Genomic DNA, 24,181 nt, shown 5'->3' with positions numbered 1-24,181 from the left:
CTGGCCCGATAACTACAAAGGCACGGCCCAAACTGCAAAAAGACGCTAGAGAGAGGGGTCGAACCTCTGACCTTGTGGTTAACAGCCACACGCTCTAACCAACTGAGCTACTCCAGCTAAGTGATTTCTATGACACGTATTATTAATTTATCACCAGAAACTTCATATATGGCCAGCCAATGGAGGATCTCCAAAGAAACCTCTTTCCAACTACGCAGTGACTCATTCTGCAAAATCGATTGTTATTCTTTTCCAACTCCAGCACTCTAGTTATCTTAGAATTTGAAGCTATTAGATATATATTTTTTCATTTGTTTTCAGTTCCAGCAGCTTGAATTAGAGTTGCTTTGGTATTGGGAGTTACGGATTTTTTTCTCATCAATTAAAAGAAAGAAAAGCTACTCATATCAAAGTATATGACAAAACCGCATAAGATACAATCAAACTCAAATGTCGGCAAGACAAGTCACTGATTCGAACACTATCTCTCGCCTTTCCTTATACCGGTAAAAAGTTTATCTATTTTCTCCCATCCAAAACTCTTGTTGTATCTAATCTTGAAGCTGTCTGTGTTTAGATTTTTCACATACTGTATCATGTAGCAATGCTCTTGCCTGAAATCTCCTCATCTTCATTTTGTCTCTGTAACTCTCTCCTTTCTTCACCCTTCTTCACTGCCTGTAACTTCGTAAGCGTAACCAACGTTAAATTATTTCCTAATTTCAAATATTCTCAACAATCTAAAAGTCATGTAGGAGCACAGAAAAATACCAGTTTTAGGGTTTTCGGTAGTATCATCCCGCGCTTTTTTCGCTGGTTCTTTTGCAGATTCAGCTGATTCAAAAGTGAAAAGCGAAGAGTTTATGGGTCTAATATGCAACAAGAAGCAGTCAGATTTTGTGCTTTTACCAAAATTGAGTATCCTCTTTATTATTCACATCCTTACCCTTAAACTTTCTCTTCTTCTTAGCCCTCCTTCTCTTTTTCTCTTCCTGTGTAAGCTCAGACTCATCCTTAATGTCACCTTTCCCGGAAAATATCTCCTCTGGGGCAAGCATTGCCGCATCTGAGACTGCCACAGGCGCAACCTACGCAGTACACATGGAAGAAGTTGCTAAGTATGATGGTGCCCCGATCCCAATTCCCTAACAAATAAAGGAAGGATTTGAGAAAACAACTGAATTACCTCTTCCATTGCTATGGCCGGGACATTTGTTTGTATAGACATTTCTTCAATCACCTGAAAAATTTTGGGGGAAAAAAACAGAAATTAGTTAAGTCCAGAGCAGCAATATTTAAACACACGAGGTGATAATCATTTCGGATCTAAGCGATATACATACCGGTTTAGGTGTGAAGTGGAAGTGGGAGAGAGAATCCAACTTCAGGCATAGTCTCTTGAACAGCATGCTTGCCTGATTTAACATTTATAAGTAAGAGTATGTGATATAGAGACTGACATTGAAAGAAGAAGACAGATAGGTAATCACAAAAACCCAAGAAGCATAAGAATCAAATCAAGTTGGAACCTCTTTCTTTAGTTCATCAGAGAAAGTTGTCGGGGCAAAAGTGGGATTAGCCTGCCGAACATATTCGTCCTACAAATAAACAAACATAACATTTGTAAGTTTGGTTATCTCTCAAAAAAAACGAAATAGCAATCAAATAATGTAAGTCATACAAACCTCGTAAACTTCGGCAAGACCTTTCTTGCTTTTGCTATCGTCCTGCATATTCACAAAAGTAACAAAGTACTATTAGTCATCAACTATTAAACCAGAGCAAAAAAAAAAGGGCAGAGATAATAGTTCTTCAATAAAACTCACCATTTCCTTGGCTTCTCTTTTTGCTTTAGTGGGCATACTTGCTGCTCGTTGAACATCATCAAAACGAGCCTAAGAAGTCACAAGATCAGTTATGCAAAAGGGGAGAGAAGAAAGGAGGCCTTTGTTAAATTTTTACTGCCACAAGTCACAAGTGTTACCTCAATGATTCTGCTCTTGATCAAATCTTCAAGTGAGGCTGTGACCTCTTCTGTGATTACAGGAGCAGGCCTGGCATTGTGCTCAAAATCTAAATCAACTTCTAAAGCACTGTTCTTTGGCCTCTTTGCAGCAGTTATCTTTTAATAAGAAAAACCATCCAAAAATGTTGTTACAGAAAGCTAGGTTCTTATTTTACAGTAAACGTCAGAAAAAACATGGCTGGCTACCTCTCCCTGCATTGTCCAGTGTTTAGCATCTAAGTTTGCTTTCTCCATCCGTTCAATCTTGGATTGAAGCTTTATTCGTTCTTTTTCATGGGTAGAGAGCTTTACATCACCCTAAAGGAAGAAAATTTAGTTCATGAATTAGAAATGAAGTTAGTACATATCACAATGCCATGAATAAGTTACGCATCACAGTACTTGGTTTTCTATTTCAGCTTCATCATCTTCACTTAAGTCTTTCAACTTCATTTTTGTCTCCTTCTTTTTGCCGCCGAAGAAATCATCATACCTAATTATCATTGACAAGGAAAAAAACTCTTAGAACAAATCGACAGCGATACTGCTCCAAACCCAAGGAAAAAAAGTGCAACTGATTGGAATACAAAGTGGTATGTGTATTGTCTAATTAGAGAGCATAGAGACCATACCTTGCCTTGCCTAATTTATCTGCCTCTTCGTCATCCCCACCAGCAAAAGCACCAAACTAGAGGACGAGAATATTAAAAGATCAATCGAGAGAAAAACTAAGCTAATGGTAATCAACCATTCCACTTAATATTCTTGAACACTGAGGTATGTGCTTACCTCATCATCTTCTTCTTCATCCTCGTCCTCCTCATCATCTTCTTCTTCATCATCATCGCGCAAATTTTGTTTCTTTCTCTTTGCAACCCCGTTCTTGTTTTTGTAGTCTATTCCATACTCTTCTGCTTCACCCTCCTCCAAAAACTCCTCCAATTCTTTTATCTTGAAGAACTTGTCCTCTATTCCTTCATGGTCTCCACTCTTTTCCTCCTCATCTTCCTCTACATCATCTTCTTCTTCCTCATCGTCGTCCTCTTCTTCATCTCCATCGCTTTCAGTAGCTTCTAGCTCATCATCATCCGAGTCAAAACCATCCATATCCATCTCATCGACATCATCTTCATGAGAAACATTGAGGGCCAAATTCCCAAGTTTACGAATCTCTTTAGGGTTTTGAGCAAATCTCTTAACGTCCTGCCGCAAGCTAGACAACAACGGTTGACACTGAATATCAATTTGCTGCCAAATCTGCTCCGCATCAAACCCATCAACCAAGAGCTGATCAAATGGAGATTTAGGGTTGAAAGGCTTCAACTTCTCGAATAGGTACTGAGATGTAGTACGAGCCACCTCAGATATTGAACTTGGCGCAAGAAAAACTGGTGGTTCAGTTGACTTAAGCTTCTCAAGGGCTTCAAAGCCCGAATCTTTTACAATCGACATAGATTAAGCAACCAAACTTATCAAATCGTTGCTTCCTCAGAGCCCCCAATAAATTAGGGTTCCAGTAGGGTTTATCGATGGCGGTGAGAAAGGTATTTTAAACAGCGTTTAGGTTTTGGGAGAGGAACACGAAGAAGAGAAACCTCAATGAGTATCTTCAAAAACCCTGAAGATGCCTGATTTGAAAAGTCCCCAGTGAAACTTCTTCATCAGCCAGAGAATTTCAACCGGGTCAATATTTGGGCCTTTTAGTATCAATGCTATTAAACCATGTCAATACAGAATTTAGATTTCAGAGTTTCAGACATTAGAAAACCCACGTTGGTCTGCTTATAATCAAATTCAAAACTTGTTAAAACTGCAAAAATTCAGACATTCCAATTGGTTTGTTTATAAGAGTTTGAAATCCGAAAATATCATCGATGCTTAGAATTATGATACGGTAAATCTTACAACATAAATGATTGATGGATTAGAGATTCTAAAGTATTAAGTTAAGCCTTTCTACATAAATCAAAAGGGCTCTTCCTACATAAATCAAAAGGGGTTGAGCTACAACAACACATCGTTGATGAATTTTTTTGTGAGTTCTTTGGGAAGCCCCATAACAGTATCAACTCCTCCCACCTACAACATTACAAAAAAAAACTTCTTATGCTGCTGAAACAGAAAAGAACTAAAGAGTTACATATCAAACACGAGAACTCATTGTTTCAAGGACACTAACCACATAATCGACAAAGGGTGAAACAAGGGGATGCTCCAGCGTCGCACCTCCAGCAACCGTGTAAGTTATTGCATCATCAATCTAAATATCAAAGAACATATGTTAAAACAAACTACGTTCAATAGATCAATAGTAAGAAGCACTAGTGTTTTGAAGAGTTTTACAAGATCTTCGATGACATGTTCTGGTATTTCATGGAAATAAACCTGCATCACAACAACATTCACATTACCACAAAAATTTTTGACAAAAGAAAAAACAACAAAAAGTTGAGCAAAGAGAAGGAAAAATTGGAATCTAAGTAGGGCAAAAGAAACAACAACATAAAGTTGAGCAAAGAGAAAGAAAAATTGGAAACTAAGTTGGACAAAAGAAACAACAACAAAAAGTTTAGCAAAGAGAATGATAAATTGGAATCTAAGTTAGACAAAAGAAACAACAACAAAAAGTTGAGCAAAGAGAAGGAGAAACTGGAATCTACAAAAAAAAAAAAAACTTGTGTGTTAAGTACCTCTGCTTTGTCCCATCCTCCTATTTTAACTCCAGTTTTCAAATTCCATACAAAAACAGATCCCACAACACCTTCATGTGACCCAGAATAGCCTGTGTAGATTTCAAACACAACTCTTAATCATAAGTGGCTCTCGTATCATAGAACACCTAAAATCTATCAACTTGCACAAAACCTAAAATCAATCAACTTGCACAAAACCTTTGATAAATTCACGAGCCTCTTCTTTATTGATTGGTTTCTCTCTAATGACACTTTTGTACACAACAACCTAAGAAACTCCATCACCATAACATCATCAGCAAGATAGATAATTTAAAAAAAAAAATCACACGACAAATACTAATCCAAAAATGTTGAGGCATTATAGCTTACCGTGTCTGCAGTAATTAGTATAGTTGGTTGAGGATCTTGTGCAAAGTGGCTTTCACCTCCCAATTTCGATATAATCTCATTTGCCTAGTCAAATAGAATTTACCATCACGAAAATGGTAAGTATAATATTTTACCCAAAAAAAAAGGGTAACTAGAATACATTAGTTTAGAAGATATGAACTAGTTACAAAACCCTAGATAGCTTAGAATATTACCTTGGCTTCAGCAAGAGCCACAACTAAATCTTCAGGCTTGTCTGTCCTAATAGCTTTTTCATCAATGTCTGCAGTCTTGAACCATGAAAATCCCAAGCCAACCTTAATTTACGTACAATCCCCAGCAAACAAATTAATCAAAACCTCCATAAACATATATAAAGAAAAACATACCACAATGGTGTACTCATATCCCATCTCAGCTAGAATCCTCTTTCTCGCCATGGACTGAGAACCCAAAATCAGCTTCACGTTTGAGAGAATATGTTTGCATTCCAGTTAGTGATTAAACGTTTCAATTCTCTTCTTATACAAAAACAAAAACAAAAAGAAATATAGAGAAAAACCTTAAATCCTCTCTCCATCGTCTTCGTCGTCATCTTGGTGTTATGCTCTAAGCGGAATAGTGAGCATGGGAAAAGTGCAAAAACTAACAAACACTGGAAAAAAAATTTGACCATGTCCACTCGGCTCTTCCGGTTACGAGGAATGTAACTTCAACTTTTTCTTCTTCTTTTTTTCTTTTCAATCATTCAAATCTACTAGAATTATTGTAAGGAATCTTAGCAAACGTTGAATGCTCTATACATTTATTATATGCATTAAATTATCCTAATAAAGTTAAAAACTATTTTTGGAAACTTTGGCTAGAAAATGGTAGTTTGGCTAGAAAATGGAACATGTGGTATATGCACAATTTTTTGTAAGAAAAAATGTCTTCTTCATATTCTTTTCAATAATTCATATCCACGAATATTTTTTGTAAGGATTCTTAGCAATTATTTAATTCGCAATGAATTTATTACATGCTTTAAATTACCCTGGCAAAGTCAAAAATTATTTTTGGAAATTTTGGCTAGAAAATGGTAACTTTGGCTAGAAAATGGAAACTTTGGCATATGCACAAAAACTTTTTGCACATGCGCAATGAAAGTAGGCAATAAAATTCACACTTGAGTTTTGTGACAGAGATTGTATAGAGAATTTACCAACAGTGACATTGTTTCCAATGACGGTAGGTAAGACCTTCCCGCTTAAGTTGGACTTAGCAACGTGGACAAGAGCGTTGTCCTGGATATTGGTGCCAGCTCCAACACTAATGCTGTTAGCATCTCCTGCAGAGTAAGTTTTTAATTCTATGCACATGTCTGACATAAAAGGGTGCTTCTCCTTTCAATGAAAGCACAAATGAGTCAACATTTTCAGATGCTACAGAAGCTTATACCTCTCAAGACACATCCATACCAAATGGAAGAACCTCGTCCGACATGGACATCACCAGTGATAGAAGCGTTAGGAGCCACAAAAGCCCCTTTATCCACACTAGGGGATTTGTCAAAAACATTCATGAGTGTCCGGTGCCTCGACACTGGGAAAAAAAAAAAGAGTTTCAGAAGCAGTTTAGTAGGATGGCATGGAGAAATTATAGTTAAGTATCACTCAGAATAGGAAAGGCTAACACTTAACACATCTAGGATAACAAATAGCCAAATGCAGAGAACGTAAGAGGAAGTTGTAAGAGAAAATTGACGAGAATCTCTCTTAGCAATCTATTAAACATAGAAATGGGTAACATGAATAGCATCACTAGCGATATTAATCAAATTTTAAAATTTTAAAGGTCTTAGGTCTCTAATCAAATTTTAAAGAAATTAGTGAATTAGTGTGGTATAAATAATCAAACATTTTCTTCTATAATTAAAACTACATAATTTTGTTAGGCATATTTCAAATCATCAGTTTATATTCTTTATTTTTTGTTTTAATATTCAATAATCATTTTACATATTGTTGTTGGTTATTTTGTAGTAACTTTTTTTAGGCAATTCATCAAATCATAACCAAACGTTTCACATGGAAGTAGGCTATCTAGCTACGTGGAAGTAGGCTATCTAGCTACTTTCTCATGGATTTAGGCTTTCTAGCTACCTGTCCATTTTTAGTTTCTTAAAAAGTAAGGTACTTGGGACTATTTTTAAAACTCTCAAATTTATTGACGTAGTATGTAACACAGTAGAACTTTATGGACTATTTTATAAATTATCAAAACTATTGGGGATAAAGTAAATAAGTTTAAGAAAGGGGTTGCAATCATAAATAACCTGAGGACTATCTTTAAACTTCTGAAAAATGTGGAAGCTATTTTATAAGTCAGACAACTACTAGGACTATATAATAAATAGTAGAAACTATTTGGGTGAAAGTGAGAGAGAAAACAAGTAGTACGAAGCTACGAGTGACACTGACATTTGAGTTGAAACGTGTGACCTGTGAAGACTACAATGTGGCGCCGGAGCTTCAGTACACTGCCGAAGAAACAATGGGACGCGGTGGTGATCGGCGGCGGTCACAACGGATTAACCGCCGCGGCTTACCTAGCACGTGGTGGTCTCTCCGTAGCTGTTCTGGAGCGCCGTCATGTGATCGGTGGGGCGGCAGTGACGGAGGAGATCGTTCCTGGGTTCAAGTTTTCACGCTGCAGTTACCTTCAGAGCCTACTTCGCCCTTGCATCATTAGGTCTTTGATTGAGCTTCTTTTTCGTCTTTTGAATTTGTTGTGATAGTTGCTGGGATTGTGAATAATTTTTTGATTTTGGGTTCCAAAGAGAATTAGAGCTAGGCAGACACGGAATGAAGCTTCTGAGGAGAAGTCCTTCATCGTTTACACCTTGTTTGGATGGACGTTATCTTCTGCTTGGACCTGATCAGGAGCTTAATCATTCTGAGATTTCCAAGTTCTCCAAACATGACGCAGATGCTTACCCAAGGTGGTTTTCTTTTCTTCTTCTAATATTTTGCTAATTTGGGAATTTAATCATTAAAAACTTCTTCTTCTATTTTTTATGCTTGACAGATACGAGAAGCAGCTAGAGAGGTTTTGTGGATTTATGGATCCTCTTTTGGATGCAACTCCCCCAGAATCTTTGCAAGGTGCCTCTTCTATTAATGATAAGCTGCGCAATAAAATGTACAAATCTGCTTTCTGGGCTCGTTGTCTCCGGCACGCAGTTTCTTTGGGGCAAAAAGATATGGTGTATGATCTCCTATCTTATAAATATTTAACTTGTTTTTATGTTATCTTTTACTGCTTCAAAGTTAGATGCTTTTTAAAGTACTGCGGTTTGTTGAATTTTATCATAGAAAGTCTGCATCCTTTAATCAGAATGTTCCTTAATGCGGTAATATTCTTGAAGGGACTTCATGGATTTGTTATTGGCCCCAGCTTCAAAAGTTTTGAACAACTGGTTTGAGGTGGTTTTCTGATCTTAGCACTTATTTGCCTTCCAAATAGCATCAGCAATTAGTTTTGGTGTTGTATTGACACACGTTTTGTGTTGGCCTTGTTCTTGCAGTCTGATGTCCTGAAGGCGACTCTTGCAACAGATGCCGTGATTGGATCTACGGTAATTAACCTTCCTAATATCTTGAGCTTAAGGTTCCAAAAGTTCTTATAATCGAGTCATTTCGTGACATATAATTAATCTAATGGAATTGAAAAGGTGAGAAATGCATCTGTAGTGTACGTTCAGAAAGCTACTCATACTATATTGGGGAGTTAATGTAGTGCTCTGAACATTGATACACAGGCTAGTGTCCATACTCCGGGAAGTGGATATGTCCTCCTACATCATGTGATGGGAGAAACAGATGGAGAGAAAGGCATTTGGTCGTACGTTTCTGGATTATTGACTTGTATTTTCCTCTAAATAATTCGGCAATGTAGAAATATCGATGCATGTTTTACATAAGTCAGGATACCTAAGCAGTTTAATGAACTCTCTTACCAGATTTTAATAAACATGTATTTGTGAGGTCAAAATGAAGAGCGCAAGATGATATTTTGATGAAACAAGGCCTGGCTATCCTGAGTAACTAATAAGAAAATAATTTGCAGTTATGTTGAAGGTGGGATGGGATCTGTCTCCATGGCTATAGCCAATGCTGCAAAGGAAGCTGGTGCTCAGATTTTCACAAATGCAGAGGTATTTGTTTTCAGATCATTTTGACCGGAACAGTGGAGTTCTAGTTATCATTATCTCTTATCCCCTCTTACTGTATAAGTAAATTCTAATTTTCTTTCCAGGTTTCTGAAATACTAACTGAGGATTCAAGCATCGTGAAAGGGGTTAGTTTGTCTTTATTGATTTTTGGATGAAGTGAAACTTAATCAAACTCATATGAAATAACCTGGTATAAGGTTTTGCTTGCTGATGGTACACGGGTGGAGTCATCGGCTATATTGTCCAATGCAACCCCTTACAGAACTTATGTGGTATAAATTTTAAGTTCAAAACTCCCACTATATGTCAGTCTAAGTTGGGTTGTTTGCAAACAAATTAATGTGTTGTTCTTTCTGTAAACAAACAGGAATTGGTTCCAACCAATGTTCTTCCTGAAAAATTCGTCGATGCTATTAAGCACTCAGATTACAGCTCTGTAAGTGTTTTATGTCGTTTAAGTCCCTCATTTTCTAGACCAAATAGTTTTTTTTGGTTTAATCATACCAGCTAGCTAAGTTTCGGGTGATTGGCTGTATAATTGTTGCGAACAGGCAACTACCAAAATAAACTTGGCTGTTGACAAGTTACCACAGTTCCAGTGCTGCATCACAAATCATTCGAGTCCAGGTCCGGAACACTTTGGTACTATACACATTGGTGCGGAGAGGTAGGCTATGTGCTAATTTTATGACTATTTGTATCTCCAAGAAAGTGATTAATGGCTCTGTTCTATCTTGGGCTCTGTCAGCATGGACGAGGTTCACTCAGCATGTCATGATTCTGAAAACGGCCAACCATCTAGAAGACCAGTGATCGAAATGACTATTCCATCCACACTAGACAACACCATATCTCCTCCAGGTACACATATTCTCCCCATTTTCTTATTTAAGATTAGAACTCTAAATGTGAATTTGTATATAGGGAAGCATGTAATCAACTTGTTCATCCAATACACTCCTTACAAGCCATCAGACGGAAACTGGGAAGATCCTACTTACCGAGTTAGTTAGTTATACACTCTTGCGCAGCGTCGTTACTGTTCCTCCTCAAATATACATTCCTTGAACCTTACAACACATGCTCGGGTTTGTTGTTGATTGTGTAAAATAAGGAAGCATTTGCACAAAGGTGTTTCAAACTGATTGATGAATATGCACCCGGGTTTAGCTCATCCATCATTAGCTACGACATGTTGACTCCTCCTGACCTAGAACGGGAAATTGGTCTAACAGGTATGATAAGTTGAGTATGTAGAAAAAGATCATGAATACATGGGATATGGCAAAACCATATTTGATATTTTTCCCATTTGTATTCTGCAGGTGGAAACATCTTTCACGGTGCCATGGGATTAGACTCTCTCTTCTTGATGCGCCCAGTGAAAGGATGGTATGCGACTCTCACAACTCCAAACAGTCTTTACGATTTGTGATTATGATTCAAAACTTTGTTGGAATGTGACACAGGTCGAATTACAGAAGCCCTTTGAAAGGTCTCTACTTGTGCGGCAGCGGAGCTCATCCTGGAGGCGGAGTAATGGGCGCACCAGGAAGAAATGCAGCGCATTATGTTCTTCAAGACTTGAAAAGAATATAGCGAGGAAAAATCTCAGACTCTGCAATGTAGTAGACCTTAGTGTGCATGTCATCGTGTGTAAGTTTTTTTTGCTATTTGCTCTAAAACCTCTGTCAGCGCTAGAGGCTTTTGGTCTCAGATGCGAGAACACAGTTGTTATCAGCGAATAAGAAACCACCACGTGTAAAAAGCCCTAAAAATCAACAAATATGGAAAGTGCCCTAAACAACGAATATGGAAAGTGAAGAAAGCGAGCGACAACATCGGCGCCGCAAAGAAAAAACATGACATCTTTTCCTTTCCAAGACGACGACGAGGAAAGCGACATAGACGAAGCGAAGATGCTCCTCATAGGCGAGAATGGTATGGACAGTGAGAGTTTGTCTCCTGCTCCTCTGCCTGACGGTGCACGGGAGTTCCAGCAGTACAACATCAGGTCCATCGAGTCAACGGTCGTGATCCGTCAGCTGACGTCACAGGGTCTCTCCTTCCAGCTCTGGCCAGCCGCTTCTAGTTTCGTAACGCTGCTGGATAACTACCGACTTGACCCAAGCAACAGCCCGCTCACCGCCACACTCTCGCCGCTGGCGAAATCATCTCCACTGAACATACTCGAGCTCGGATCTGGAACCGGCGTCGTCGGAATCGCTGCGGCAATCACTCTCTCTGCGAACGTCACGGTGACGGATCTCCCGCACGTCTTGGACAATCTCAATTTCAACGCCGAAGCGAACGCTGAAGTTGTGGCGAGGTTCGGCGGGAAAGTCCACGTGGCGCCAGTCCGTTGGGGAGAAGCTGATGACGTGGAGGTTCTAGGTGGGGACGTTGACTTGATTGTGGCGTCGGACGTGGTGTACCACGACCATCTCTACGAGCCTCTGCTGGAAACGCTGCGTTTGATGACGGCGGCAATGCAGTTAGAGGGGAAGAGGTTAGTATTCCTGATGGCTCATCTAAGGAGGTGGAAGAAAGAATCCGTCTTCTTCAAGAAAGCTCGGAAGCTCTTCCATGTCCAAGTTATACACTCTGATGTTCCTCAACAAGGCTCTCGAATCGGTGTTGTGGTTTACCGTTTTGCTGCGAAACAGCCGCCAAATGAGAATGGTCGGACTGTTTCATGTTAACAACAAAGACGCAGTTGCATATTTTTCTGAAACCAACGATTTCCTTGATAAATTTTTTACAAAATATGATTTGTCAATTCGATTCATTCAAGTGCTGTTAGATTACGTATGAATTCATGGAAAAGAGGATAAGCATTTAAGGCTCTTTTCGGAGTCTACGTACAGTCCAAAAGCAAAAAAATAAAAATCAACTAAGCACAAGCAGCCTCTGGAGAAGGGAAACATTCGTACCCATAGATTTTATATTCTGTCATTTATGTTTGCTACTTTGGAGTTTGTAGGAATTTTGTTGACCGTTTATTGAATATCAAAAAAGGTTTGATTAAATTGGAGAGCTACTACACTAGACTAGTAGTTTGAGTCTTTGTGATGTAAGTGTATGTCAAATTAAGGATACTCAACACACAGCCACACAAAAACGAGAATTCGTATGATTGGTATGCGTTTGTTTCTGCTAGATATTACGCAGTCATGGAAATAACTGATAAACGTATATGCATGTTAACTTATGTTTAATGGTGTTAAAAAATTGGAATGGACAAGACGATGTGTGGGTGAATATGAAATGAAACCACTAATGTTTAAGTCTTCGTAACTTTAGAAGCCAACATGATCTTTTTCACATAACACGTGAGAACGTAAGGAATAAGATAAAGCAAAAGAGAAGAAAGAAAATAAAATGAAATGACTTTGTAAGTTTCTATTGGCAAAGTCTACTCTTTACTTTGATTGTTTTTTTTTTTTTTTTGTTTTTTTTTTTTACTTTGATTGTTTTTCTCTTGTTGTTGTCTAGTGAGAGCTATTAATAGATGAAGTCCAAGATATTGCATCCATGCTTAAAGAGATCAAGAATACACCACATGTTTTTCGGCTGAAAAAAAAAAGGAATACTAAATACAAAAAAAGAATGTTACAAGAAAAGAAGTCCAGTATATACTTTGATTTTGATATTCTTTCACAAGTATGTATGTAAAAGGGCAAAACATTGAAAATATTACAACTGAAAAGTTACATAATAGTAGAAGACGTATGTATCTTGCATCTTGACTCTAAACAAGTAAACATACAAGTAAAGATTTACACAGTGATGATTACATGAACAAATACAGTATATACTGTATATATACAGGAGGTATAGGCATTAAAAACATGAAAGGAAATGTTTGTAACAATCAATTTTTTTAGAAAAGAGAGGGGTCTACAAATAATAAACACAGAGCCACCGTATTGTTTGCTTCCACATTCAAATTTTTTTATTTATAATAAATTCGATTTTATTTTTGAATGGTGTTTTAGATACTGTGGATGAACAAATCAATGCATTGAAAGTTGCAAATACCTTTTTCTTTTCTCTCGCTTCTCTCTCACTTTACATCTGTAAAATATTGCAATAAATTTTTCATATATGGAGAAGAAAGAAAGAAAAAGAAAAACATTTAATGTCCTCACTTGCAATCCACGTGGGCTCCCTAAACGTTAAATTTTCCCAAAAATTTTCAGGATTAGGTGAGACATATGAATTAATAATAACAATTTACATAATATGTCTGCCACTTAATTTCTCTCTAAATTAAACAGAAGCAGGTTCGTCCTTGCTTAGTTTTGATGATTTTATCAATCTCTTTTTTTTTTTTATATAAAAGATCATAAAAACCAATCAAATACGGATATGATTGTGCCATATCAGTTCAAATAATGCATTTCACAGGAATAGTAGAAGGAAGCAAAACACAAGAGGGGCTGTGTAATTTTTAATAAAACTAGATTATGAATTTATAGTAAATGATTAACAAATGAGTGGGATTTTGCTTCTCCCAAAGTGTAATTTATCTATTTGAAAATGTGTCGTCTTGAGAGTATCAGTAGTTGAGATTCTTGCTGTTCTCCAACTATATAAGACTAAATTAAAAAAAAAAAACTAAAGAGAAGAAAAAACGAGATCCCCTTTTTCGAAATCCGAATAATAATGTTTTATTAAAAGTGTCTCTTTCTCATGATTTAGGATTCCAATTCCTTCCCCCTTTACCCTCTCCTCTTGTTCTCTCTCTCTCTCTCCATATTCCTTCTTTAGAAAGAGATTGGCTCTTTGGTTTCTTCTGAGCTTTCTTTTCCTCTCAGACTCAGAGTTTCTTTGTTGTTGTCTCCATTAATGGCGTCAGAGAAATCCAGCTCCAAGGGTCAAGCATGGTGAAGACATAGCCAACACTTATTTTTTTATTCTCTCTAATTAACTTCTTTCTTTTTTAATTAATTTTTAAAAAAAATTATCGTATTGATGCAGGTTTTGTACGACTGGCTTACCTAGCGACATTGAAATCGAAGTTGATGACATGACATTCCATCTCCATAAGGTCACTAAACGTCTTTGATTTGTCTTCTTCTTTCATCTTCTCCGCTCACTTTCTTTCTAATTTTGTTTGTTGTTGCTTGTGGCTTTCCCAGTTTCCTCTCATGTCCAAGAGCAGGAGACTTCACAGGTTGATCACAGAGCAAGAGACTAGATCTTGTTCCATGGCTCTTACTGTAACGGACCCAAAAGTCATACTAGAAGATACTGACAAGAAAGGTAAAGGCCACGAAATCGAGGATGACGATGAAGAAAAAGAAGAAGAGCAAGACATGGAAGAAACTGGCTATCCTCACATCAAACTCGACGACTTTCCCGGGAGTTCAGAGAGCTTCGAAATGGTTGCCAAGTTCTGCTATGGCGTCAAGATGGACCTCTCTGCTTCCACTGTTGTTCCTCTTCGTTGCGCCGCCCAACACCTGGAAATGACGGAAGAGTATTCTCCTGACAACTTAATTTCCAAGACCGAGAGGTTTCTCTCTCATTCCGTCTACAAGAGCTTACGAGAATCCATTAAAGCTCTCAAAGCGTGCGAGTCAGTCTCAGCTTTATCCGAATCACTTGGTATTACTGAACAGTGCATTGAGTCCATCATCTCCAGAGCTTCCTCAGCTGATCCCTCACTGTTCGGATGGCCTGTAAACGACGGCGGCGGAGGCCAAGGCGCCGATCTGCAGCTTATCCCCGGCGGCGCCACGAAATCTCGAAAGAAACCGGGTGGAGATTCGAGCATGGAGCTGTGGTTTGAAGATCTATCGCAACTGAGCCTTCCGATCTTCACAACATTGATCCTATCAATGAGATCAAGAGATCTGAGCTCCGATATCATAGAGAGCTCTTTGATTTGTTACGCTAAGAAGCACATTCCCGGAATTTTACGTTCTAACCGGAAACCGCCATCGTCATCTTCAACAGCAGTTTCAGAGAACCAACAGAGAGAACTCCTAGAGATGATAACCTCTAATCTTCCATTAGATAAAAGCTCCATCTCTTCGACCACGAGATTCCTCTTTGGCTTATTACGAACCGCCATCATCCTCAACGCCTCCGAGACTTGCCGTGATCTGCTTGAGAGAAAGATCGGATCGCAGCTAGAGCGAGCCACGCTCGACGATTTGCTTGTCCCGAGTTACTCATACCTCAATGAGACATTGTACGATGTCGATTTGGTAGAGAGAATCTTAGGTCACTTTCTCGACACCTTGGAACAATCACACACCGCCATAGTCGAAGCTGATGGACGATCACCGTCGCTAATGCTCGTCGGGAAACTAATCGATGGATTTCTCGCGGAGATCGCATCCGACGCTAATCTCAAATCGGATAAATTTTACAATCTAGCCATCTCACTCCCCGATCAAGCTCGACTCTACGATGACGGACTTTACAGAGCCGTCGACGTTTATCTCAAGGTGATCTACATAACATTCATCTCGGAGATCTGAGTACTGGATCTGAATTTGTGTTAAAACTATATATATATATATATATATATAATTTTTTTTTTGGTGCATATATAAAGGCGCATCCATGGGTATCGGAAACAGAGAGGGAGAAGATATGCGGCGTGATGGATTGTCAAAAACTGACGCTGGAAGCATGCACACACGCCGCGCAAAACGAGCGGCTTCCGCTAAGAGCCGTCGTACAAGTCCTCTTCTTCGAGCAGTTACAGCTCCGGCACGCGATCGCGGGGACGTTACTAGCGGCACAATCGCCGTCTCCGTCACAGTCAACGGAGCCGCGAGCGTCAGCGACAGCAATAAGGAATCTAGCGATAACGGAAGAGGAGACGAGGGGAGAGGGACAGGTGGTGGACGCAGGGAAATGGAAGAAGACGGTGAGAGAGAATCAGGTGCTTCGCTTGGATATGGATACGATGAGGACGCGTGTTCACCGGTTAGAGAGGGAGTGTTCGAACATGAAGAAAGTGATCGCGAAGATTGATAAAGAAGAATCATCACCGGGGACGACGAGGACTGATCGGCCGAGAAGTTGGTCCATAACGAAAAAACTGGGATGTAAATTCAAGACACAGGTCTGCGATTCACACGAGGCCACGATGGTTGATCATAGATCACGACGTTCTTAAATTGAGTACGAAAGCATATTATTATTGTGATTCTTGGAGTTTAGTTTTTTTATTTTATTTTATTAAATCCTTCGTGAGATTTCTCTCCACAATCGTTTTTGACTTGTGGGTTTCGCTTTTATGACTGAAATAAACTCGAAATAGTAATTGACAAGGCCCAAAGCCCACACATAATATATTTACCCATTACACGTGCACAAATGAACTGGGCTGTGACGATGACATGTACACAAGGCCCAATTATCAACTATCTGAAACTGGGCCGCAAGTATGGGTTTCAGTCGGTGAGGTTAACAAATTGCTCTGGAGAGATTGTTTCAAAAGTTAAGGCTCCCCCCGTTTAAATGGAAAGAGTTAGAGACTACTCGCTGTTCAGATTTATTTAGAGTAGGACTTCATGTCGTTTTACTAAAGGAGAGTTCCTTTTCTAAAAACCCTACTTCTCTTCTTCTTCTTTTTTTTTTTTGGCTATAAAATAGATTGGCTTCCGCCAAAGCCAAAGCATTGAGTACAATTCGAGTTCCTTAAGAAAATCTTAATCTCTCTCTCTCTCTTGCTGCAAATTTCCTCGGTTTTGGTAGATTTAGTTATTTGTCCTTTGTCCCTTCTTCTTACTTGTTTATCGTTTAGTTTCGTCTTAATCGGTATTGGCTATTCGATTTTTGTTCTTAGAGCTAAGAAACTTTTTTATCGTTTGAAGAAAATAAAATCCTCAGTGATGAAGAAGAATAGATGACGAGTCCGATGAAATCCATTCATTAAATCGTGGGGACAAACGAGGCATTTGTCTGAGAGGGTTTTGCTTTATTTCTTTCTAGCTAGTATTATTAGGATTTGCTCTTTCTCTTTTTCTTTGTTTTAGATTTAGAAAATAAAAAGGCTTTCTCTGTGATGAAGAACAAATAGATGACGAGTCCGATGAAATCCATTCATAAAATCATGGGGACAAAACGAGGCATTTGTCTGAGAGAAATCCTTTTTACAACTCCTTACTTTGTTTTCATTTAAAAAAAAATGATTTAAGAAGAAGTAAAAAAGGCACAATGAGGATTGTTTATTGTCATCTGATTCATTTTGATGAATCTATACCTCCTACTCATTCTGAGTGCCTTCTGCCTTATTTATATTTGCAGAGCAAGTGATTTAATTAGTATTCTGAAATTCTCATTTTACCAATCTATCTAATTTTCGAAGAGACTAAATTCTGATTCTCTATGATGAGAGTCTAAGCTGGAGATATTATTCCACTACGAAGACTCTAAAAGAAAGACTACGTATACTTATGTCAACCAATCAGGACCAAATCAGCTTAACTAGTATTGCTCATAACTCAGATTAACCATTTTGACAATGTAAAAGTGTGACACAACGAAATACACTAAATACACTAAACTTGTGAACCTCAAAAGAAATATTTTACCTAAAGACTGGTTCTACGGTGTCAGAACTTGTTCTTAATAGTAAATATATAACCAATGTTGAAAGCTAACTGTGACCAATGACCCATGTGTGTCTTTGGATGAGTATGATAATCTACATTCAACCTCAAATGCTGATACAACACCTACCGTATGATGCAACCTTTACATATGATGATGAACAGATGAAGTGTGATTCTCATATTCTATTCAATTCGATTCAGGCCCTAATTAAATTAAAGGATCCTTGATGTTAGCCTATATATGTGGACCAAACGTATACGTTTAGTTGAAGATCATCTGGATTCTGGACTATGGACGACAAAACGAATGAAAGAACTAACTAGTGGGCTTTAGCCATTTGTATCTATTTTGAAGCCTTCTAAAGTAAAACTTGTTTTGAGAAAACTTACTTACTCTACTAATATGTGCATCAACGGCCCATTAGCTCAGTTGGTTAGAGCGTCGTGCTAATAACGCGAAGGTCGCAGGTTCGAAACCTGCATGGGCCATCTTTTATTTTTTCACAACCATTTTTTATATCATGTTATATATTCCACGTCAGCATCCCTGACTGAGACAGTATCCATATCTCCACTTCATATTCCGACACGTGGCAACAAATAAAACCAGACACTCCGATTCCCACGAAGCAAACCAATCAAAATCCTCGCCTTATCCCAATCTTATCTCAGCCTTCTGATTATTACTCTTTAGTCTTTACTTTGCTCACAGCTTTGGATCACAAAACAAAATCTCAAAAACCATCTGAGACACTTTGTGGCCATGGCAGCCTCTCTCCAATCCGCCGCCACATTCCTCCAGTCGGCGAAGATCTCCACCGCTCCTTCTCGCGGCAGTGCTCACCTCCGGTCCACTCAGACCGTCGGCAAATCTTTCGGGCTAGAAACTTCTTCTGCTCGCCTCACTTGCTCCTTCCAGTCTGACTTCAAGGACTTGGCCGGAAAATGCTCCGACGCTGTAAAAATTGCCGGATTCGCTCTTGCCACCTCTGCTCTCGTTGTCTCGGTAACTTTCTCGAATCACCTACTCTCCTCTCTCACAGATTCTTCGATAAAGATCATTATGAACTATAGACTAATCAAGAAACAGAGAGGAATTGAGTAACTGGGAAGAATTTTCTTTTGTGTTTCATATAGCATAACTCTGATTTGCATTACTATGTATACATTAATTTATATTAAACTGAAAACGGAGCAGAACACCTAAACCAATAACTGATTCGGATTAGCGTAGTAGAACGAGAAACCGCTATTCCAGTTCTTGTAATCTTCGACTCAGTCTTGTTGGATCACTTGACTTAAAAGCTGTATGTTTCTCCTGTAATGCAGGGAGCAAGTGCAGAGGGAGCTCCGAAGAGACTGACCTACGATGAGATTCAGAGCAAGACATACATGGAAGTGAAAGGAACTGGAACCGCTAACCAGTGCCCAACTATCGACGGTGGCTCTGAGACATTCTCATTCAAGCCCGGAAAGTACGCTGGCAAGAAGTTCTGCTTCGAGCCTACTTCATTCACTGTCAAGGCAGAGAGCGTGAGCAAGAACGCACCTCCTGAGTTCCAGAACACGAAGCTCATGACCCGTCTCACCTACACCCTTGACGAGATCGAAGGACCCTTCGAGGTTTCATTTTTGTTGCGTCTTTGTTTATACCGCAAGAAACTGTGTGCTCAGGGTTACGATTTGTGATTGATCGTCTCTTTTATTTGTTTCGAGTAGGTTGCTTCAGACGGAAGCGTCAACTTCAAGGAAGAAGATGGAATCGACTACGCTGCAGTTACTGTTCAGCTCCCAGGAGGCGAGCGTGTGCCATTCCTCTTCACAGTCAAACAGCTGGACGCCTCAGGCAAACCAGACAGCTTCACCGGGAAATTCTTGGTTCCATCGTACCGTGGTTCTTCCTTCTTGGACCCAAAGGGCCGTGGTGGATCCACAGGATATGACAACGCTGTGGCATTGCCAGCTGGAGGCAGGGGAGACGAGGAGGAACTAGTAAAGGAGAACGTGAAGAACACAGCAGCTTCGGTTGGAGAGATCACTCTGAAAGTGACGAAGAGCAAGCCGGAGACAGGAGAGGTGATCGGAGTGTTCGAGAGTCTTCAGCCGTCAGATACTGACTTGGGTGCTAAGGTACCAAAGGATGTGAAGATCCAAGGGGTGTGGTACGGTCAACTTGAGTGATCATGTTTTTATATATCTGTTGATTGTGTTTGATGATAATGATCGACAACATCTTTTGATGCTTTCTTCGTTTATCTCTCTTATAAAAAAAAAAATGCACATGCCTAAAGATCCTCTTGAATTTTCTGTATATCCATGTCCTTCATCCTAAAGTCAGTACCAATTTTAATCTTTATGGTCTATGATGCGAAAAAAGCATAAATTGTTCGTTGCAAACAAAAAAAGGGGTCTGGTTTTAAGAGTATATTGGAAAGGAAAGTTGTGAAGCAACAGTTTGAGATGAGTCTGTTTTTGAAGGTGATGATGAATTGATGATGAGCTTTTTATAGCAGAACAAGGCTGAGTATGATATATATCCGATGGGGCGTTAATAAAGTCTACATTATACAATGTTTGGGCCTTAAATCATGTTAGCATCAGTCCCAAACATGATGGGCTTTCTTATTGATAGTCAAATCGTAAAATTCAGTCGGTTGGAAAAGTTGTATTCATGTGTTTTTTTTCTTTGGAACTCCAGTTTGAAAATATAGAAGTTTTACAATTAAAGCTCATCTTCTGTGTAGATAGATAAAACTCAATTTGATGATAAACAAATATTATACAATCCCTGGATTGTATGGCACTTCTGTGTGATATATTATAGATATATATATCTATTTTAATGGGCGAATAGCAAGTTGGAATTAAGAATGTTGAATATCTCATGAGAATAATTTAGTGTAATCATGTTGCTCATTAAGCTGTAATTAATGTGCATGGGGTGTGAATATACTAATAAACAAAACAGTGTTTAAACTAGTTATAAAATTAAATAGAATGGTCTGTGTTTGGTCTTGCATCTCGAAACATGAAAGAACACAGACAATTACGTTGGCGTGGGACACAGCACATAACAACTACAGATCGCAGACAGATTCTCTCTTAAGTAACAAACGATTAAACCACACTGTCATCTACATTAGTATAATTTGCTTACGTTATTTTTTATCTTCTTGGGGACATATATAATTCTGTTTTTTTATTTATACATTAGAGAGATCGGATTCATCGCAATGTATTTTGAGTACAAATCTTACATTCACTCGGCCAAAATTTTATAGATCATGTAACATTAGAGTAGATTATATAAGCGTGTACATGTTAGTGCCAACTAATCACCATGTTTCGTTCTTATAATCCAAAATCGCTATTGTTTTGTATCAAATTAAATTCGATTTTAACGGATAACGTCCGATCAGTTTCATTAAAAAAAAAGAATATTAAGACAGTGACAAAGAATTCCGAATGAATTACCAAAACAAGAATATTAACTTCAAATAGCAACAAAACTATGCCTCGTGACATATAATAAATGGGTATTCAACTAATCGTCGTAAGCAAAATTGTATTATTGCCTAGTTTCACCTCATGGAATAACTATTGTTTGGCCTTATTTGTGTTTTGTCATTACCGTGGCAGATTAATATCCACCAGACCTGACGAACAAAGTTTTTATATTACCAAATACTATAATTAATGGTTATAGAAACTTGGGACGAGTTTGAGACTTGATGTCAAAGAAAAAGCAAAAGCTATAAACATCGCACAGAGGTTTAAATAGTTAACAAAATATGACATCCATAAATTAGACATGTCCGGAGACGTGGCTCATTCAAGTCCCATAAAAACCTAAGGAAGCAAACAAACAAACAAAAAAAAGTTTATGAAAAGATATTTCTTTTTGAGTAAAAATAATTGGTTGGAGACTTTGAGCTACTCTATTATATGATGTAATATAATCAGAAAGTATATAAAGTGGTAGGGAAATTAGATATTTAACTTGTCGACCAAAACCAAAAGAAGAAGATATTTTACGTATATAGTATACTTTATAAAGCTTTAATAATAGAGCAAATGTTATATTTATTTTAAAGTGTGATAAGTCCACATTTTTAGTTAGCTCAAAAAGAAAGACGATACGCTTCAACTAATAAGTCTGAATGAGATCACTAAAGTAAGCTTATAATATCTCGTAAACACAAAATACAAACCTTTAGAATTCTATACAGCTATTTCCATACCGTCCAAGTTCAACATAGAAATATACAAGTATTAGAGAGACTCAATAATGTTGGAGATTTTCATAATAAATGCCACATTCATGCAAAAATCAAAACTTTGTAAGAGAAAGTAGTAATAAAAAAATGAAGGTAGGTGACTCTTGTATCTACCAAAAGGGTCCGTCCAAAAAAAGAATCTATAATCACACATGATATCGTCAGAGGTAGGGCTCAGAGAAGTCTCTATTGTCTTCACGTGAGATCTAACCCACCGGTGACGCTAAACCTCCGGCCAACTCAATCTTGTCTGCTTGCCGGTCCTGCCTCTGTCTGCCACGTGGTCCCTTCCTCCTTCACCCACCTATGCTCCTTCCTCTCTCATTCTCCGCCACGTTCCCTCTCCTTCTTTCCCGTTCTCAACGTTATGGTTCTTTTTTGACAATAATAATTTTTAAAAATATATCGAGATAGCTGTCATGTTTAGTTGTTATCACTACACGACACATCCGACGTGGACTTAGATTCTCGATGCTGTCTTCTTCTACTGCTTCCCTTGGTATATATAAACTCCTCACAAGGTCGTCTCTTTCATATTCACAACTCACAAAACACACAACACAAACTGCATCTGAAGCATCTCTCTCTTGCTAAACTCACGAGTTAAAAAACGTTTTTAAAGTCAAAACAAACCAAGAGATAAAAAAAATGGGAGCGTGCGTTTCACGTGAATCTTTGAGGAGCGATTCAGCGAAGCTTATACTGCTCGACGGTACTTTACAAGAGTTCTCATCTCCGGTCAAAGTTTGGCAGATTTTGCAGAAGAATCCTACCTGCTTCGTCTGTAACTCCGACGAAATGGATTTCGACGACGCCGTCTCAGCTGTCTCCGGCAACGAGGAGCTCCGGTCAGGACAGCTTTACTTCGTTTTACCTCTAACGTGGCTCAACCATCCGTTAAGGGCGGAGGAAATGGCGGCCTTGGCTGTTAAAGCTAGTTCCGCGTTGACCAAGAGCGGCGGAGTCGGTTGGGTTTCCGGCGACGGAGATGTATCGGTTTCGGAAAAAACTTACCAAAGGAGAAACATCGCCGGAGTGAAGACGAACGGTGGTGGAGGAAGAGGTTGCGGGAAAGGGAAGAGGCGATTTACGGCTAACTTGAGCACGATCGCCGAGTAGTAGCTGCTTGCTAGGGTCAATTTTTTTAGTTATTTTTCAGGAAAAAAATTCGACCAACGACGTATAAACTGTAATTATAGATATGCTTTTGACTTTTTTTTTTTTTTTTTTTAATTGGAGAAAACAAATTTATCCAATTAATCGATCCTTTTTTTTATTGCTTAAAGTTAAGAAATGGGAACGATCGAGGATGATATAGCTAGATTCCATTGATGTGATTCCAATCTTAATAACAATGCAATTTCGTATGTGTATAATATGATGAATTAATATTCATCTTTTCATGCGTAATGTTCCACTTTTCTTATCGATGTTTATGAATTGAACCGAAACTGAACCAGATAGATAGATAAAGAACATCTCTATGTGCCATATATGTAAAGACATACCGAACGAATTGTTTTCTTTCTAAATTCAAAGAAACAAGATAAGGATTAATTAATGACAAAAGATATATTGCTTTGATGAAGTTGTATTTTAGTTGTGGTCCATTCTCACTTCTCTTCCTGCATATTTATCACATCTGATACATATCTCCTGCATCCGGCAAATATTAGCAAATATACAATACAATGTGACAACAAAAACGACCGAGTCAAAAAAAAAAACTATAATTAAAGACAACAACAATTCAAATTCTTTGCTGCCACTAAAAGGTGAAAATCCTTTTTATTTTTCTTGACATTTTCTTTGGTCGGGATTGCATTTGCACCACATATGCGAACCCAATATTAATACAAAAGGAAACAGTCACTGAGATATCATCATAGACATGATTGGATTATTCTTTGATTAGATGTTACGAGTTAGGACAAACAACAATAATTTAGTTCGGCAAAAAAAATACGAGGCAAAGGGGACTGGACCCATATTGGCCCTATAAGTATTAATGGGCCTGAAAGCAACAACAAGAACTA

At 38.4% G+C, this 24,181-nt stretch overlaps 7 protein-coding genes, 1 long non-coding RNA gene and 5 other non-coding genes across 15 annotated transcripts; 9 read left to right on the top strand and 4 right to left on the bottom strand.

Moving 5' to 3' along the window:
• Positions 1–43: 43 nt before the first annotated feature.
• On the bottom strand, positions 44–117 carry TRNAN-GUU. Its single transcript has one exon. It is a non-coding gene; the product is annotated as a tRNA-Asn (tRNA).
• A 236-nt stretch (positions 118–353) lies between these two features.
• On the bottom strand, positions 354–3,691 carry LOC17875956 (U3 small nucleolar ribonucleoprotein protein MPP10). 2 transcript variants are annotated; one of them, XM_023785057.1, is made up of 13 exons: positions 2,795–3,691; positions 2,638–2,693; positions 2,408–2,498; positions 2,213–2,323; positions 1,985–2,122; positions 1,827–1,895; positions 1,686–1,727; positions 1,530–1,598; positions 1,344–1,415; positions 1,187–1,240; positions 947–1,088; positions 772–834; positions 354–684 (listed from the first exon to the last, which is right to left on the bottom strand). In XM_023785057.1, exons 1-13 carry the CDS (start codon positions 3,455–3,457, stop codon positions 662–664), a joined length of 1,593 nt encoding a protein of 530 aa, XP_023640825.1. In that variant the 5' UTR covers positions 3,458–3,691; the 3' UTR covers positions 354–661. The 2 variants fall into 2 exon arrangements, with proteins under 2 accessions (XP_023640825.1, XP_023640831.1); XM_023785063.1 differs by having other exon boundaries at positions 354–678; positions 2,795–3,690.
• Positions 3,692–3,830: 139 nt separating this feature from the next.
• On the bottom strand, positions 3,831–6,717 carry LOC17877101 (maf-like protein DDB_G0281937). 2 transcript variants are annotated; one of them, XM_023785078.1, is made up of 11 exons: positions 6,511–6,717; positions 6,275–6,400; positions 5,633–5,827; positions 5,460–5,531; positions 5,286–5,360; positions 5,071–5,154; positions 4,897–4,966; positions 4,696–4,787; positions 4,349–4,390; positions 4,185–4,265; positions 3,831–4,084 (listed from the first exon to the last, which is right to left on the bottom strand). In XM_023785078.1, exons 3-11 carry the CDS (start codon positions 5,744–5,746, stop codon positions 4,010–4,012), a joined length of 705 nt encoding a protein of 234 aa, XP_023640846.1. In that variant the 5' UTR covers positions 5,747–5,827; positions 6,275–6,400; positions 6,511–6,717; the 3' UTR covers positions 3,831–4,009. The 2 variants fall into 2 exon arrangements, with proteins under 2 accessions (XP_023640846.1, XP_006281109.2); XM_006281047.2 differs by having other exon boundaries at positions 5,633–5,824.
• A 796-nt stretch (positions 6,718–7,513) lies between these two features.
• Positions 7,514–11,054, top strand: LOC17875493 (pyridine nucleotide-disulfide oxidoreductase domain-containing protein 2). Its single transcript, XM_006282149.2, has 16 exons — positions 7,514–7,803; positions 7,892–8,053; positions 8,140–8,319; positions 8,480–8,537; positions 8,639–8,689; positions 8,873–8,955; positions 9,181–9,268; positions 9,370–9,411; positions 9,484–9,558; positions 9,654–9,722; positions 9,838–9,953; positions 10,035–10,147; positions 10,211–10,290; positions 10,401–10,521; positions 10,612–10,678; positions 10,756–11,054. Exons 1-16 carry the CDS (start codon positions 7,568–7,570, stop codon positions 10,883–10,885), a joined length of 1,671 nt encoding a protein of 556 aa, XP_006282211.1. The 5' UTR covers positions 7,514–7,567; the 3' UTR covers positions 10,886–11,054.
• A 78-nt stretch (positions 11,055–11,132) lies between these two features.
• On the top strand, positions 11,133–12,074 carry LOC17875354 (protein N-lysine methyltransferase METTL21A). Its single transcript, XM_006279767.2, has one exon. The coding sequence runs from the start codon at positions 11,149–11,151 to the stop codon at positions 11,986–11,988; it is 840 nt and encodes a 279-aa protein (XP_006279829.1). The 5' UTR covers positions 11,133–11,148; the 3' UTR covers positions 11,989–12,074.
• Positions 12,075–13,733: 1,659 nt separating this feature from the next.
• LOC111830725 lies at positions 13,734–14,431 on the bottom strand. Its single transcript, XR_002834061.1, has 2 exons — positions 14,290–14,431; positions 13,734–14,193 (listed from the first exon to the last, which is right to left on the bottom strand). It is a non-coding gene; the product is annotated as an uncharacterized LOC111830725 (long non-coding RNA).
• On the top strand, positions 14,090–16,581 carry LOC17875528 (BTB/POZ domain-containing protein At5g66560). The gene is made up of 4 exons (XM_023783417.1): positions 14,090–14,175; positions 14,270–14,339; positions 14,431–15,747; positions 15,858–16,581. The coding sequence occupies exons 1-4, from the start codon at positions 14,138–14,140 to the stop codon at positions 16,425–16,427; spliced, it is 1,995 nt and encodes a 664-aa protein (XP_023639185.1). The 5' UTR covers positions 14,090–14,137; the 3' UTR covers positions 16,428–16,581.
• A 556-nt stretch (positions 16,582–17,137) lies between these two features.
• LOC111829115 lies at positions 17,138–17,224 on the top strand. Its single transcript, XR_002832672.1, has one exon. It is a non-coding gene; the product is annotated as a small nucleolar RNA SNOR75 (small nucleolar RNA).
• Positions 17,225–17,310: 86 nt separating this feature from the next.
• On the top strand, positions 17,311–17,399 carry LOC111829116. Its single transcript, XR_002832673.1, has one exon. It is a non-coding gene; the product is annotated as a small nucleolar RNA SNOR75 (small nucleolar RNA).
• A 63-nt stretch (positions 17,400–17,462) lies between these two features.
• LOC111829148 lies at positions 17,463–17,532 on the top strand. The gene has a single exon (XR_002832703.1). It is a non-coding gene; the product is annotated as a small nucleolar RNA Z105 (small nucleolar RNA).
• A 751-nt stretch (positions 17,533–18,283) lies between these two features.
• TRNAI-AAU lies at positions 18,284–18,357 on the top strand. Its single transcript has one exon. It is a non-coding gene; the product is annotated as a tRNA-Ile (tRNA).
• Positions 18,358–18,575: 218 nt separating this feature from the next.
• Positions 18,576–20,220, top strand: LOC17875849 (oxygen-evolving enhancer protein 1-1, chloroplastic). The gene is made up of 3 exons (XM_006280723.2): positions 18,576–18,874; positions 19,198–19,491; positions 19,588–20,220. Exons 1-3 carry the CDS (start codon positions 18,632–18,634, stop codon positions 20,047–20,049), a joined length of 999 nt encoding a protein of 332 aa, XP_006280785.1. The 5' UTR covers positions 18,576–18,631; the 3' UTR covers positions 20,050–20,220.
• A 2,479-nt stretch (positions 20,221–22,699) lies between these two features.
• Positions 22,700–23,555, top strand: LOC17875473. Its single transcript, XM_006281185.2, has one exon. The coding sequence runs from the start codon at positions 22,794–22,796 to the stop codon at positions 23,262–23,264; it is 471 nt and encodes a 156-aa protein (XP_006281247.1). The 5' UTR covers positions 22,700–22,793; the 3' UTR covers positions 23,265–23,555.
• Positions 23,556–24,181: the final 626 nt, after the last annotated feature.

The sequence above is a fragment of the Capsella rubella genome, unplaced genomic scaffold (assembly GCF_000375325.1).
Source record: "Capsella rubella cultivar Monte Gargano unplaced genomic scaffold, Caprub1_0 scaffold_8, whole genome shotgun sequence".
NCBI lineage: Eukaryota > Viridiplantae > Streptophyta > Magnoliopsida > Brassicales > Brassicaceae > Capsella > Capsella rubella.
This window is presented reverse-complemented; position numbering and strand designations above follow the sequence as displayed.